The sequence below is a fragment of the Chinchilla lanigera genome, unplaced genomic scaffold, assembly GCF_000276665.1.
Source record: "Chinchilla lanigera isolate Chin_1 unplaced genomic scaffold, ChiLan1.0 scaffold00144, whole genome shotgun sequence".
NCBI classification, from domain to species: domain Eukaryota; kingdom Metazoa; phylum Chordata; class Mammalia; order Rodentia; family Chinchillidae; genus Chinchilla; species Chinchilla lanigera.
In genome coordinates this window covers 2,877,222-2,892,214 of record NW_004955545.1, presented here as the reverse complement: position 1 = coordinate 2,892,214, position 14,993 = coordinate 2,877,222, and the positions used below count along the sequence as shown (strand labels likewise).

Below are 14,993 nucleotides of genomic sequence, written 5' to 3'. Positions count from 1 at the left end.
TGAGTATGCCCCCAGCCTTTTTGTTTGTTTGTTTTTATCTTTTTGAGACAGGGTTTCACTATGTAGCCCAGGCTGGCCTCAAACTTGCAGCAATCCTCCTGCCTCAGCCTCTCAGGTGCTGGGATTACAAGCATGCACCACCATACCCAGTTAGCTCTTTTTTTTTTTTTTTTTTAAACACAGGTTCTCACTATGTAGCCTAGAACTTGTCCTCCTGCCTCAGCATCCTGAGGAGCTGAGATTATATGTGTGTGTCACCATGCCCAGCTGCCACCTGATATACTGAGGCAGAGTCCTTTACCCTCTCTGGGTTGGCGGCACCAAGAACAGTGTATAGTGAATAGTCATGGATCTTTGGCATAAATCACAGGAAAATTAGTGAAAGAAGTCTAGGTCCTGGTCCCAGCTCTACAAGCAACTCTAGGAATACTGAAAATCTCTGGCCAAGGTACTTCATTCCCTCCACTTCAGTTTACTTTCCCGAGAAATGGGAATGATGTTCCCTATCCTCTTTCCAGTCTGAGGATCTAGTGAGACAGAAACTGGGATTAGTGTTCCGATGCAGCAGGGGGAAAGGAAGTTTAAGATACCACCACTGATGCTATTAACAGTAACCACTAATAGTGTGGATACTAAGAATGACCTGCTTAGTTGGAGGAAATTCTCCTCCTTTCCTGCAAGACTGCCTGGTTTTGCCTTTATCCTCTGCTCAAGGATGGAAGCCAGGTCTCCTCCTCCTCAACTTGTCTCACAGATTCCATGACTTTATTTATTTTTTTTTTTTTTTGCAGCACCAGGGATTGAACTCAGGACCTTGCACATGCCAGGCAGGTGCTTGTGTCACTGAGCTATATCCCCAGCCAGATTCCATCACTTTAAAAAGTCCTTCCACAAGTTTGAGCCACATCCTTCCTGTTGCTACCCTGTCCCCTCCCTCCGCTCGTCTCCTCAAAGCAAAATATGAAGTTCGGCTCTCTAGAAGCCCTGGACACCCTATAAAGCTTATCTGGAACGAGGGAAGAGAGAAAGGATCAGGAGGGGTGAAAGTTAGATAGGAGGAGGACTTCCCAGCACCTAAACCCAGACTGACACCAGCCCAGCACCACCTTCAGCTACTTGGCTTCTGGGGGCAGGACAAGTGTCTTCCGGCTTTCCGTGACGTGGGCCCTCTGCCGGGGCTGAGGCTGTGGTTGAAGCGACATTTCCTGTCCCTGGGGGCCAGGGTGAGAGGAGAGATGAGTTGCTGAGTGTGCACACCTTTTAGGCACACACCCGCTCTGCCCTGGGCCCCTGCCCAGGCTGCCCCCATGGAGATGCCCCTGGCCCAGGTATGCTGTCAAGGTAAGTGTGAAGTCCAGGCGTCGGTGGCAGGGACCATCAAGGCCCTCAGCCCAAACTAGAGCGGGCAAGGCTGACTGGCAAATGCCACAATCCCTACTCCCTGCCCGGGAGGCCATGTCCACTTTGCCGAGGATAAAGGCAACACGGTTTGCTGAGCGCTTCTTAGAGAGGAGAAAGGAGGGTGGCTGGCAGAGGACCCTGAGCCAGAAGAGGGGCCTAACCGAAGAGCTCTGCCTCTCTGGGGCACTGCTGGGCCATCCAGAGATCAGCCTAATTCCCAGGTTCTTCCCCCTGGAACCCCGCTTACCCCCACCCCCTCTGGCAAGGTTAGTCTCTCTGACTCCTTACTCCCCAACCCTGAGAACCCCCTGGTGTCCCCTCTGTGCTTGTTCTGTCATGACCATCCTGCCCCAAGGGATGGAGAGGCAGAGGCAGAGGCAGAGGCAGTTCAGCCCTCTTTGCGCTAACAGGGAGTCACAAAGCCCCGGCCCCCACCTTCACCACCCTCCAGCCCATGGACATGGCCCGAAGGAGCTGCCAGGGCCTGGGCTTGTTCCCGGAGCCCACACTGCAGACCCTAAGGGCAGAAGAGCCCCAGCCCAGTCCTAGGGCCCCGGCTGCTGCCCACACTTCGGTGAGTAGGAAGATGGGGTGGGGGTGCCTCCCTCATCTGCTCCTGCCCTCCCATGAGTGCAGTTACCTTTGTCTACGCAAAGGTCACCAAGGATCTGGGGCTCCCCTCAGGGCTGGGGCTGCAGAGGGTGGAAAGGAGATGGGAATCCCTCCTTCAAGGGCAACTCTGCCTGCTCCCGCTGCCCCTGGGAGCTCAGGCTAGGACCACAGGCGGCCAGGGTCTCTCTAGGTCAGTGCCTCATCCGCCCAGTGTGTTCCAGGCCCTTCTTGGTCCTCATTCACTGCTCACCAGGAGCCTCTCTGCAACCCGCTCAGTCCCTGCTCTTCCTCATCCAGCCTCTGGGATGATGTCCTGCACCGTCTCCCTTCCTTCCTCCCCATGCCAGGGAGTGGCTTTCCACCCATCCGGAAGGCCTGGCTGCCTCTCTCCCCTCTTCACAATAGCTCACTGGTCCTGGATTAAAGGCCCTGCAGATCCGGGTGGTGGTGGGAGAATCCCTGGAAAACAAACAGCAGGAGCTGAGGAAGGGATTAGATCAGTGACTTTCCGGACTTTCTTTCTGGGCAATTCTACCTTAAAGTGGAGGAGGGGCCAGGGGAGGAGGAGAAGGCGGAGGAGGAGCCCACTAGGCTTCCTTGAACCCTTCTCTACCCAGGCATTTCCCCCAGCCCTGGGAGCTGCCTCTGTCCCAGGGAATGCAGAGGCTGAAGAGGTGCCCGAGGAAGGCAGCCTGTCTCTGCAGGCCGAGATCCGGGCTTGGTTCCAGAAGACTCAGGCCCACTCGCTCATGCAGTGCGGGGCAGCCCCTGCCTGGTTCCACGGCTTCATCACCCGAAGGTGAGGCACAGAGGAGGACACAGGCCCAGCAAGCCGCGGGACAGGTCCTGGGCCCTGCAGCGGGCCAGAAATCCATCCAGGCTGGGACCCCTGGCTCCTGGGGTTTCCTTTTGCTTGGATGGTTTTCCTCGGGAGGGTCACTGAAGAGGCTCCAGCCTAGCCCTGTTTCTCAGTTTCCGCTCTGTAGGGTCCTTTATCCTCCTGTCTTTGAGGACTCTAGTCCTCCTGTGTTCAGCTTCTCTGTACCTCCACTTCTTCATTTTTCCTTTTATCTCTCCCTTTTTTTTTTTTTTTTTTTTTCTTTTTATCTTTTTTAGATAGGGTCTTGCTATATAATCCAAGATGGACTTGAACTCACTGTGTAGTCCAGCCTAGCCTCAAACTAATGGTAATCCTCCTGCCTCAGCCTCCTAAGTGTTGGGATTACAGACATGTGCCACCACATCTGGCTTTTTTTTTTTTTTTTTTTTTTTTTTGCAGTACTGAGGATTGAACCCAGGACACTTGCAATGAGATACATCCCCAGCCCTTTTTATTTTTATTCTGAGACAGGGTCAAGTCACTAAATTGTCCAGACTAAGCTCAAACTTGCAATTCTCTTGCATCAGCCTCCCAGAGTGCTGGGATTACAGGTGTGCAGCACCAGGCCCGGAGGCCTCCCTTGCTCCATCTCTGGCTCTATCCAGCCTGCTCCTCTTCCTTCCCTCCCTGCTTCTCCTTCTAACCCTTTCCTCTACTTCTCTGTTCCACTCCCGTCTCTTTCTTCGCCTTTTCAGTCCAGCTTGTGACTTCTCAAGTCTGGAAATCTAATAACCGTCCCTACTGCTGTGGGCCCCAGCCCCTCCAGGTTGACCTACCAGGTCGAGGCCGGGGCGGAGCCAGGCTGAGGTCCCGCTTCCCTAGTCCCGCAGTGGACCCTGACTCCTGGGTAGCCTTCAGCTTTTCCAGTTGGTGTGGGGACCCTCACGAGAGTGGAGGAGACAGGAGACAAGGCTGGAAGGTCAGAGCCAGGCTTCCTGCCTCTCTCTGTCACCCACAGGGAGGCCGAGAGGCTGCTGGAGCCCCAGCCTCTGGGATGCTACTTGGTGAGGTTCAGCGAGAGCGCCGTAACCTTCGTGCTAACCTACAGGTGAGGGCGGGGCCGCTGGGGGGAGGCGGGGCTTAGGTCAAGGGGCGGGGCTCGGTGCTGGCCCGGAGTCCCACAGACCCGGTTCTGCGCTCCCCTCGCGGCCAGCTCGGGGTGAGACCCCGGCCGGGGGCGGGGAGGGGTGCAAGTCTGATCCCCAGTGGCCTCTGCAGGAGCCAGGCTTGTTGCCGCCACTTTCTGCTGGCCCAGCTCACGGACGGGCGCCACGTGGTGCTGGGCGAGGACAGCGCCCACGCACGGCTGCAGGACCTGCTGCGCCACTACACTGCGCGCCCGCTCAGCCCCTACGGGGAGACGCTCACCCAGCCCCTCGCCCGCCAGGTACGCGCCCGCGGCCTCGCCAGACCCTCTTCCAACGGACCCAGGGGCACCTCCCTGGCCGTAGGGGCTGGCAAGAGACCAGCCCGGCTGCACAGACCGCAGGGACAGGGATAGGCACACCCCATGTGACCTTTAAAATAATGCTTACAGAGCTGGGCATGGTGGTAACACACTTGTAATCTGGAGGCTGAAGTAGGAGGATCGCTGCAAGTTTGAAGCCAGTCTGGGTGCATAGTGAAACCCTGTCTCAAAAAAAAAAAAAAAGATAAGCTTACAAAGTATCTAGTATCTCCTGGGCTGACAGCGCCTGGGAGTGAACCGGTGGATGAGATAGGAGGATCTCGGGGCTCGGGATTTAGCTCAGCGGCACAGCGCCTGCCTGGCAAGGGCAAGGTCGTGAGTTTGATCCTCGGTACGGGGGGTGGGGGGAGGGTAGGATCTCATACAAACCTCACTTTCCAGCAGCGGTAAGAATCAAGTGTTAGGGACCAAGTATGAGGAGCTGCCAGGGAGTGCCAACCTGAACAAGTCCAGGGAGTTCTGAGACATGATGTGCCAGTGGGCGTCCTTCTGGGTGCTGGGGAAATGGTGAACAAAGCTGACCATGCTTTCCCAGCCCTCCTGATGCTGACGGGTAACAATAATAGTAAACCAATAGTAATCGTATGTCCACTAAAAAGAAGAAAAACTAAAACTAACAGCTGGAGAGGCAGCATGCTAGGCTGGAGTAACAGAAGGTGCAAAGGCCCAGAGGTAGCATTGCAGAATCTAAGAGGCCAGAGAGACTACAAAGGGAAAAAGGAGGATTTATTTTCCAGGATTTTAGATCACATCGACCCAGCCGAGCTCATGTCCAAAGTGTTGGGCATTAGAGCAAAGGAAAGGTTCTAGTTTTATACATTTGGTTGCGAGGGGGAAGGCAGTTGGGGGGGGGTTGGTCTTTAGAAATGGGCGGGGTGGGGGATAAAGGTACAGAAGCGAGACAAAGCAATTAATAACTTAGCCTTGAAAGAAGACAGAGCCTTACAAATCCTGTGAGAACAAGATGACGTAGACTCTGCTTACAGGACATAGTTGCCAATCTTATCTGTGCCAGAACAAGAAGTTACAGCTGCAGGCAGAGAGGTGTTTCCAGGGGGATTGCTCTTTAAGTGCCAATTCAGTAGGAGGATGTCTGACAAATAGAGAGCAGTGAGGAAGCCAGCATGCGTGCATCAGTGTGACTGAGGGACAGAGAGGTGGAAGATGAGATCAGAGAGATAGGCCAGGGGCCCTGTGGACTCTTGTAAGGACTTGGGATTGGGTGAGGGAGATGAAATCACACTAGAGTTACAAGGGATGTCAGGGCCAGGCAAGTCTGGGAGGGGCAAGGAGGTTCCTGTGTAAGGGATCGGTGGAGTGGGAGGCCCAAACCAGTGTCGAAAGCTGAGAGAAGAGGGCAGACATGAAAGATGTTTAGGTGGCTGGGCGTGGTGGCACACACCTGTAATCCTAGCACTCAAGAGGCTAAGGCAGGAGGATTGCTGTGAATTTGAGGCCAGCCTGGGCTACACAGTGAGTTCAAGGCCAACCTGAACTGCACAGTGAGACCCTATCTCAAAAAGATGAGAAAGAAAGAAAGATAGATAGATATTTAGGCAGCAGAAGGAGCAAGACTTGGGTTGGATCTGATGCAGGAGCCAGGTGGGTATGTGGATGATTCCTAAGGTGCTATTTGGGCAACAGGGTGGACTTGCTACTTTTTTTCAGTACTGAGAACTGAACCCAGGGCCTTTGCACTAAACTATATCCCCAGCCCTTTTTTATTTTGAGACAGGGTTGCCCCGGCTGGGCTCAAACTTATGACCCTCCTGCCTCAGCCTCCCAGAGTGTTACAATTATAAGCATGCACCACCACACCGGCTTGGGTTGGCACTTTTTATTTTTGAAGGAAATTCGCAGTGGGGGAGCATGGAGAAAAACTTCTAGTTTGGATCCCGGAGGCCTGCAGTGGATTGCAGAAGCATAAGAAAGGCCCTGTGGCCTGGGTCTGCGAGAAGCAGAGCATGTGGAGAACAGTGAGGCGTCCAGAGCCAGTGCTGAGCTACAGAAGGCTGAGCATAACCTTCCCACCTGAGGGCTCAGGTCTCCCCCAGCACATCTGCCTCTAAAACAGTTAGCTACGCCTCCATACCTTAAACTCCTTCCACCCAGAGAAGTGATCCTCAGGTATGACGGCCATGGAGACCCATTCCCAGCTCACCATCCCGAAGCCTCATCATCCTGAGGATAAAGAGGGCTTTACACCTGTTGCATTTTTACAACCTCAGGCACAAAGGATGACTGGCCTGGCCCTCCCTTTCCAATGGAAAGAAACTGAAGGCTAAGGCAGTGGCTGTGACAGAGCTCACCCTTCTCTTTGCCCCGCCCCACATGCACTGCCCAGCCACGGTTTCTATATCCCTTTCCTTCCCCTCCCCATCCGCTCCCAGGTCAGATGCTCTGTCCTCCTGGATCCCCCTCCCTCAGTCCAGTCCCTGCCCCCACCCAGCCCCTCAGGTTGCCTCCTTTTCTGGCAGACTCCAGAGCCTGCAGGACTTTCCCCAAGGACTGAAGATTCAGACTCTGCAAGCAAAGGCCGGGACCCAAACCCCCTGCACAAACGGAGCCTGGCACCAGCCCCAAGGCACAGAGAAAGGGCTTGGGAGACTAAGGAGGTACTACAGGGAGAGGGGAAAGTCTGGGGCTGCAGGGAAGTATCAAAGGGTACAAAAGGGGCAGAGGCCATGGAGGGTGGGCCCCTGTCCGGGCTGGGACTGGGCAGGGATTCCACGGCTTGGGCTGCCCTGACCGCCCTCCGGCCATATCCTCGTCCAGGCCCCACCCCCCAGATCCAAGCCTCCTGTCCCCGCCAAGCCTGCATTGCCCCCTGAGCTCTACGCAAGCCCCATGCCACGACCCCGACCAACCCCACCACTCATGCCGGCGCCCCCCATCTACCACGAGCCCGACGAGCCCATTGCTTTCTACGCCATGGGCCGGGGCTGCCCCACTGAGGCTCCCAGCCACATCTATGCGGAGCTGGACAGGCTGGAGGTATGCAGCCAGGTGAGGGGAAGCCACTGGCAGGTGGGCGGGAAGAGACGGGACCACGGGGTCAAACCGCCCATGACCCTCTTCAGCGCCAGGCAGAGATGGCTTCTTCTCATCCCTCCAGGGTCCCCTCTGTCACACCCGCCTTCCTGCTTCCCAGAGAGAGTAGAGGAGCCACTGGTGTCTCCCTCCCTGGACTTGTGCCTCAGCTGCACTGTGGTCTGTGGCCATCCCGGCCACCCACCCTGCTCCTTGATGCTGGATGACCCCACCCGTGCCTCTGGGGCTCCTCTCCCTGTGCCTTCATGGCTCTGCCGTCCTAGGGAAGGAGAGTGCTTGGGGTCCCATGTGTCATCGGAGTTCTGGGGAGGGGACATCAAACTCCTTCCTCCTTATGTGCACACCCTATGTCCATCCCCACCCGCAGTCTTCACTCTAACCTTTCAAGGCCTGATTCAGGGAGTGCTCAGTGCTAGGGTCAATGCGCTGGCCCCTCCCACCTTCTTACTCACCACCCTTGCGCCCTTCCCAACCCTCCCTCCCTGCCAACCCCCAGGCCTCCCTCAGCCCTTGTGCCACACTTTCACCACACCCCTGCCAGCTGCTGCAGTTGGGGAGTTGATGCTGATCTCAGCTCCTCGGTGGCCCCCAGCTCCCAAGGCTGCTCCCTCTTAATAGATACCCCTCCAGCTATCCAGCCTGGAATCCTAGAGCTCCCTCAATCTCTTCCCACTTCACCCCCATTCCCAAAGCTACTAATTCCTGGATTCCTACAGCATCTCTTCCTAAACATTCCCTCCAGCTCTACCTTCCCACCCCCATTCTCTCCCCACCTCCCTCTTTTTGAGCCAGGGCCTCACTGTATAGTTCAGGCTGGCCCTGAATTCACAGTGTAGCCCAGGCTGGCCTCAAAAACGCAGTGATTCTCCTGCCTCAGCCTCCCCAGTGCTGGGATTACAGGCCTGCGCCACTACACCCTGCCCTATTCTCTCTTAATCAGGACTTTCCAAGAGCTTCTTAACTGAACTCCTAACCACCAGTCTGGCCACTCTGATACTTCTGCCCCCCGAAAATCAGACTGGCCTTCCTATAGCAGCTGCTGGGCCCTTGAAGCCCTCCACACTTGGTGGGGCCCCACCTCATGCTTGGTGGGTCCCAGCTCCTTGGCCTGCCTTGCCAATGGCTCCCACCATCCCAAGCCACGCACCTTTCTCTAAGTGGTGCCCCCTAGGGCTGTGAGCTTCCCAGGGTGTGCCCTGCCATTCCCGTTTCCTGCAGGCTCCTCCTCTGCTCCCCAACAGCCTTCTAACCAAAATCCTTCCAGGATGAGCTTGTCAAGGGATGGGGTGTAGCTCGGTGGCAGAACTCTTGACCAGCATGTAAAGGCCCTAGGTTTAATTCCTAGTCCCACAAAACCAAAACAGTACCATCTACTTGTCCTTCTCCTCTGGAAAGACTTGCCTGACCTGACCACCGAGACCGCCCACTGTGCCATCCATGCCACTGGTCACCTGGGACACCCATCCTTTCCATGTCCCTCCTTTCCCTCCCCTCAGTAGAGTATGAGCTTTCTGTGAGCAGGGCCTGGGATTTATTCAGCTATCTCTAAACTACGCGGCCAATGTCTGGCACAGAGCTGGTACTCAGGAATGCTTGTGAAAGGGAGGGAGGGAGGGAGGAGAGGGGTTTTACACTTCCCTCTAGAAGCCAAAGTCTGCTAAGACCAGCTGCCTCTCTTCTTGAGACTACAGGTAGGCCTGAGGCTGAGAGGAGGGGCTGTGACCTAGGTCTGTCCTTCTTTCTGCAGAATCCAGGCAGTCTGCAGCTGCGTCCTGACAACTCTGTGCCTGGACAAGGCCCTCCCCCGCCCCAGCAGCCTCCACCTCCCTGGAGGCACACCCTTCCCCCCAACCTTTCCAGACAGGTGCTTCAGGACAGAGGACAGGCATGGCTTCCCCTTGGGCCTCCTCAGTAGGTGGTAAGTCTGAGCAGGAGAGAATGACTGGGATAGCAGACCTCCACACACACCTGGGTAACCTCAGGAAATGGATGGGAGAAACCGTAGGCAATCAAAGCTGAAGAGGACCTCAGCCCTCATCTATCACGAGGATGGCAAAAGGGTGTCATCTTGCCTGCCAACTCCAATCCATTGGTCATGGCTGCCTAGAGTGCAGCACTGAAAAGGATATTAAGGTCACATCTGAACTCAGCAGAAAAGAGCACTGTGATTGATTAGTAATGTCTGCTCTGGATGCAGGAGGGAGAAATAGCAGTGCTTCATCTGCCCTTACTGAACAAATCTAGCTCCCTCACTGTGCAGATAAGGAAACAAAGCTAGCAAGGCATACTGACTTGGCCAAGGTCAAGAACTAAAACCTAATCTTCCTGATTCCCTCATTCAGTGGCCTGCTCCTTGCCCCACATCCTGTAACTCTTCTCCCTAGGAAACAGAAATTTCCTTGGGTAGGTAATCTACCTGCTTTCCACAGTTCTACCACTGAGGCCCTTAATGTTAGGTTCCCTCCTGGACCCCAGTTTAGCCCCATGCCCTTGACAGTCTGCCCCCCACCCTCACCTCCAGGAAGCCTAGAACTCAGAGGAGCAAATGTGGAATCTGCCTCCTCTTAGGGACCTGTGAACTGACCCGTTCCCAAGAGTCTCCAAAAATCGACTGCCTCAGTGCCAGCAACCCTCTAAGATGGCAAGATTGTTCAAGGAGTCTCTGCCGGCTGCTGCCCTGGTTTCTCCTCGTGGAGTCTAATTTCCTTGGTCCTCTGGGCCTTTGAGTCTGGGCTCTGGTCCAATGCTGCTGTTGTCTGAGGAATGGTTTGGCGAGAACAGATGTTAGAACTTGTTTGTTGATTCTCTAATAAATCATCACCAACAACCTGCCACCCTCTGGGATCCAAGTCCTCCAGCCTGTCTCTTTTTCTCCCCTCCCCCACCGTCTGACTTCTCTGGCATATTTCAGGTGCACTGCCACTGCAGTGAGGGCGGACAGGTCTGGCGGTTGAAAGACCCCTGGGCAAGGGTCACAGATCTGTCGGCTGGGGTTTGGAAAGGACACACTGAACTCCCTCTGCCAAGTATGCCTTCTCTAGCTGGGGTGGCTGCACCACTTTGAGGGTACCAATAAGAAGGGTGCCCCTTCATCGCCCCCAGCCCCTCTGTCAGGGTCAGGACAAAACTGTGTGTGAACCCCTTGGAGTATGGGGACCCCTTGAAATGGCTCCAGGACTTCCTTTATCTTCCTGGCCTCTTGGGCTTAGGCCTTTTGCCTCACTTGGGACCCCATTCCCTCTCCCACCCCTCATGTGACACTTCCTCCCCTTCTCTGCCCAGACCCCTTTAGGGCCAGCCTCCTGCCCCACAGCAAAGCTCCACTCACTTAAGGGCTTCAGACAGTTGGAAGAATCTGGCCTGTGTCTTATTTTTGTCTCTGACTGGGGGCTGTCAGAGTCAGGGCCATGTCTAGCCTGGAAGGTCCCCACAGCAGACCTGCCCCAGATCTGCTCAGGCCTGGGTTAGGCTGTGGTTTCTCTCCTCTGCATCCCCATTTCTGGAAGGGCTGAAGCAAGGCAGTACCTGTTGGGGTCTCCCTTCCTGCTAAGGGGTGCTACAGCAGTCCTGTGGCCCCGTCCCTCAAGCCACATTGCCTAGGCCTGGGCATTGCCAACACCATGCCACCCCCAGCCTGGCTCCAGTGCCAGCTCCAGTGACTCGCCAGTTCCCTCCTTTCCACGCCAGTGCTAATCAGCTTAAGGAGAAACATGGATGCTGAGTCAACAGAGTTGGGGTTCCACTTCCTTTGCCTGTAGGTCTAAGCCCCTTGTGAGCAAAGGGGAGCATGGAAGCAGGGAGCAGATGGCTCTGCTGAAATCTGCGAGGATGCTGAAAGTGCAAGAAAGGCTTCAGGTTAGATTCAAGTCACCTGGCGATCCTTGTGGCAGGTGGAGGCGGCAGCAGTGTGGCCTCCACAGCAGAAACTCGGGTAGCAAAGTCAGAAGCAGAGGACGCCCAAACGTGGGTGGGGATCTAACAGCACGAGCAGGGCAGGAGGGGGCAGAGACCCCTGGGACCCATGGGCCTCTGGTAGCTGGTGGGGCAGATGGGATTGGTGTGCCAAGAGCCGTGGCTTCCTATTCTGGCACTATGCTAAGCAGCTGTGCCACCACTGGCAGGGGCCCGTTTTCATGTTTCCCTGTCCCGATTCCTCATGGAGATCAAAACTCACGTGCATGTGAGGCTGATGCACAGGAGACCATGCAGGTGATGGGCTTTGGCAGGCAGGACTCCTGGGGCCAGAGGGACTCCAGAGACCCTGGGTGGCAAATTTTTGGTTCAACTTAAGAGAAAACTCGTATCTAAAAGGGAGGTGACAGGGAGCCCAGGGCCCAGATCTGTCATCCCAACCCATCATTGATACCACAGGGCCCCTGGCAGTAGAAAGATAAGCTATGGCCCAGCCCTGAAGACCAAGGAGGTGGGTCTCCCTTCCCCTCACAACCAGGCACCACTCTGCTGACTTCACTACCAAGGTGAGACCTGGGGCTGAGGGAGACCTCAGGATGGAGGAGCAGTTGGTCTGCTTCCCAGTAAAGTTTGTCTACCTTTTAACCTGCTAGCATTTCCCTTGGTGACCAGAATATCCCAGCCACCAAATAAAAATGCCATTTTGGAAGGACTGGAAAGTGGCTTTTTAAAAAATGCAGCTTAAGACTACTTGAGAATGGAAGGGGATGGGAAGCCAGAGGACCCCGACAGCTCTCTAGCCTAATCCTGCCCATTCCCCAAAGACTGGGTGTCTCTCTCCTCCCTCCTAGGCCAGAGCACATCCTGCTACAGTGTAGTACAGGCCCTAAAATGAGAAAGCTGGACTGCTGCATCATAGGGGGGCAGCAGCTCAGGTGGGAAGGGCTGCACCTAGAGAGCATGCTGGACTCGCGGGGATCACAGGCACACAGCCGCCCAGAGCCACCCCATCACCTGAGACACCCTTCAGAGAAGACTCAGCTCTGGCCCGGTGCCTCTGGAGATAATAGGGGGGTGGTCAGGGCTGGTGCTCTGGGCTGAAGGCTGGCTGGACGCACAGATTTGGACAGCTACAGCCTGCGTGTCCCTGTGGGCTGCAGGAGCCCTGTCTGGCTCCAACCCGAAGTAGGTCAGATTTCAGATAAGCGGGTGGTTTTCTGGTAAGTGACGAAATCCTCCAGTGGACTTAACGAGAAACAGACTCCTCAACTTAACCCAGCACACAAAAGCCCGGTGAGATGCCTCGCTCATGCTTCCTTCTCACCCCAGCTCCTGCCACACACACCTCTCTGCACTGACCCTTGGCCTCAGCCTTGCCTCTGCCACTAGGACCGCAGAGCAGTAGTAGACTCCAACTATACCCAGTGGGCACCTCCACATACACAGCACCAGAGCTCTCCTACAGGACCTCCCTCAGTGACCCTGTCCACATCAGCCCCCTTCAGAATGGTGCCAGTGGGGTTCCCAGTGTAGTCTGCACGCTGTCGTTGGAAACTCCTACTTGAACCTTGCCCTGAGAGAAAGGAATCAGACCATCTGTCCTGTCCCTCCTGTCTACAGTGCCCCACAGCTAACTGGAGTCTATGGACCCTGCTACCTCCCTTTCCCAACTAAGGGTAGAGATCTAGAAGTCTTCAGGGAGATGATCCTAAATTTATGAATGGGTCCAGGCCAATGACGTCTGTCTAAAATTTGTTTTGATTTTGTTTTTTGATACTGGGAATAGAATTTATGGCCTCGAGCTTGCCAGGCAGGCGCTGTGCTGCTGAGCTATATCCCTGGCTGTTTTGGTTTTCTGAGACAGGATCTTGCTGTGTAGCTCAGGATGGCCTTGAACTATGTAGCCCTGGCTGGCCTTGAACTTGTCGTAATCCTCCTGCCTCAGCCTCCTAAATGCTGGGATTACTGGTGTTTGCCACAACACCTGGCCCCTTTTTGTTTGATTTTGAGACAAGGTCTTGCTACGTAGTTCAGAACTACTATGTAGCCCAGACTATCTTTGAACTTGTGGCTCAGCCTTTTAGTTCAGCCTCCCTCGTGCTGGGACTATAGGGGTACACCACCACACCCAGCTGTTTCTAAATTTTTTTTTTCCTGAGACACAGTCTCACTCTGTAGTTCAGGCTGATCTTGAACTCACTATGTAGCCCAGGCTGGCCTCAAACTTGTGGCAATCCTCCAGTCTCAGTCTCCCAAGTGCTAGGATTTTAAGGGTGCACCATGATCCCTGGTGACATGTGTAAGTTTGATTCACTTCTGGGGACAGGTATTTCATCACTTCATTTTCTGCTGGATATAATTTTATATCAAACAACACTGTCGTGCCACAGGAAGAACCTTCCTGACTTCCTGTCTCCACAGACACCAAGGTCAGCAATATTTTCCGCATTTGGGATCACAGGGCCCTCCAATAGTCATCTTACCCCAATAAAACCATGCACACAATTTCAGGATCTTTGATGGCCACAAACACAGCTAAGATAGTGGATAAAAAGGAAAAAGCAAAGCAATGTCAAGGTAGTCCAGGGCCCTTTGGGGGCCCTACACACAAACTAGCACTGAGAGGTGCAAGGGGAGGGCAGCGGCTGTCAGACTGAATATTTTATTTCAACAGACATCCCTCTTTAAAAAAAAAAAGTTGGGGAAGAGTTCAACATTTGATCACACCCAACAGGGGGAAAACTCCCATCCCAGAACTCAGGGCCCCTTTGGAGGCAGCACTCAAGTCTTTGCCAGCTCCGTCACAGAAAGGAGCTGAATTTTCTAACTTGTTAAGAAAAATCTATCAAATATGTTCATTCTCGCAGAGGCGAGGGCTGGATCCTCAGGGAAAAGAGATCCTGGGCTTAGAGCAGTAGGGGTCCCAGCAGTGAAGCTGGGGGCCAGGCCAACTGGGCTGTAGGAGATCCTGGGAGCAGTCAGTTCCAGAGCCCTAGAATCCGTATTTTGCTTGGGTCTGGCGGCGGCTGAGCTTGTTCTCCGACCAGGTATTCTTCAATTCCAGCTCTCGCTCTTTAGCCTGTGGCAGAAGGAGGCAAGACGGAAGTCACAGTGGAGTGTGTATGTGTGTATTTAACCCAGGGCCTCAAGAATGTCAGGCAGGCTCCCTTCCACTGAGCTGCATTCCTACCCCTTAAAGTGGAATTCTGAAAGGTATTATCTTCTTGTCTCTGTGTTTTTCAACATAAAATCTTTCTCTTATCACAACTGTGGAGAAATAGCAAATTGCTTGAAAGATTTAGTTTTCTCTATCCCAAGCAAAAGGGGAAGACCCTATAAAAGTAGAGAAAAACCATCTAACTGGGGAGTCACAGAGGTTAGGCAGAAGAACCCTTGTGCTTGCTTTGGTATAAGTAAAGCTGAAATGCCAAGTGAGAATGAACAAAAGAAAATGAGAACAAGAAGGCGGCATCTGAAAGGAAGGCAGGTCAGCTGCCGACGACATCCTAACAACAGTGGGCAGCCTCCCAGGCTTGGTCATGTCACAGTGCAGGGCTGCCCAGTCACAGCTCAGTCTAGAAATGCAGCTTTGCTGCTGTGTTGAATACAGCGTTATGTGGTACCCTAGAAACCCACAATGGTTGTGTGTGTGTGTGTGTGTGTGTGTGT

General features: G+C 54.4%; 2 protein-coding genes across 8 annotated transcripts in view; one reads left to right on the top strand and one right to left on the bottom strand.

Moving 5' to 3' along the window:
- The first annotated feature begins 1,193 nt into the window (after positions 1 to 1,193).
- Sh2d2a (SH2 domain containing 2A) lies at positions 1,194 to 10,261 on the top strand. 6 transcript variants are annotated; one of them, XM_005411709.2, is made up of 9 exons: positions 1,195 to 1,328; positions 1,812 to 1,975; positions 2,631 to 2,812; positions 3,852 to 3,941; positions 4,112 to 4,280; positions 6,839 to 6,976; positions 7,137 to 7,367; positions 9,160 to 9,330; positions 9,981 to 10,261. In XM_005411709.2, exons 2-8 carry the CDS (start codon positions 1,856 to 1,858, stop codon positions 9,325 to 9,327), a joined length of 1,098 nt encoding a protein of 365 aa, XP_005411766.1. In that variant the 5' UTR covers positions 1,195 to 1,328; positions 1,812 to 1,855; the 3' UTR covers positions 9,328 to 9,330; positions 9,981 to 10,261. The 6 variants fall into 6 exon arrangements, with proteins under 6 accessions (XP_005411769.1, XP_005411766.1, XP_013363664.1 ...); XM_013508210.1 differs by having other exon boundaries at positions 1,195 to 1,341; positions 1,853 to 1,975; XM_005411708.2 differs by having other exon boundaries at positions 1,195 to 1,341; positions 7,137 to 7,355.
- Positions 10,262 to 13,967: 3,706 nt separating this feature from the next.
- Positions 13,968 to 14,993, bottom strand: part of Prcc (papillary renal cell carcinoma (translocation-associated)) — a 32,132-nt gene continuing 31,106 nt past the window's right edge. For both annotated transcript variants that reach the window (XM_005411704.2, XM_013508208.1), the window contains one exon: positions 13,968 to 14,403. In XM_005411704.2, the coding sequence (XP_005411761.1) occupies positions 14,317 to 14,403 (87 nt within the window). In that variant the 3' untranslated portion in view covers positions 13,968 to 14,316. The remainder of the gene's footprint in view (positions 14,404 to 14,993) is intronic.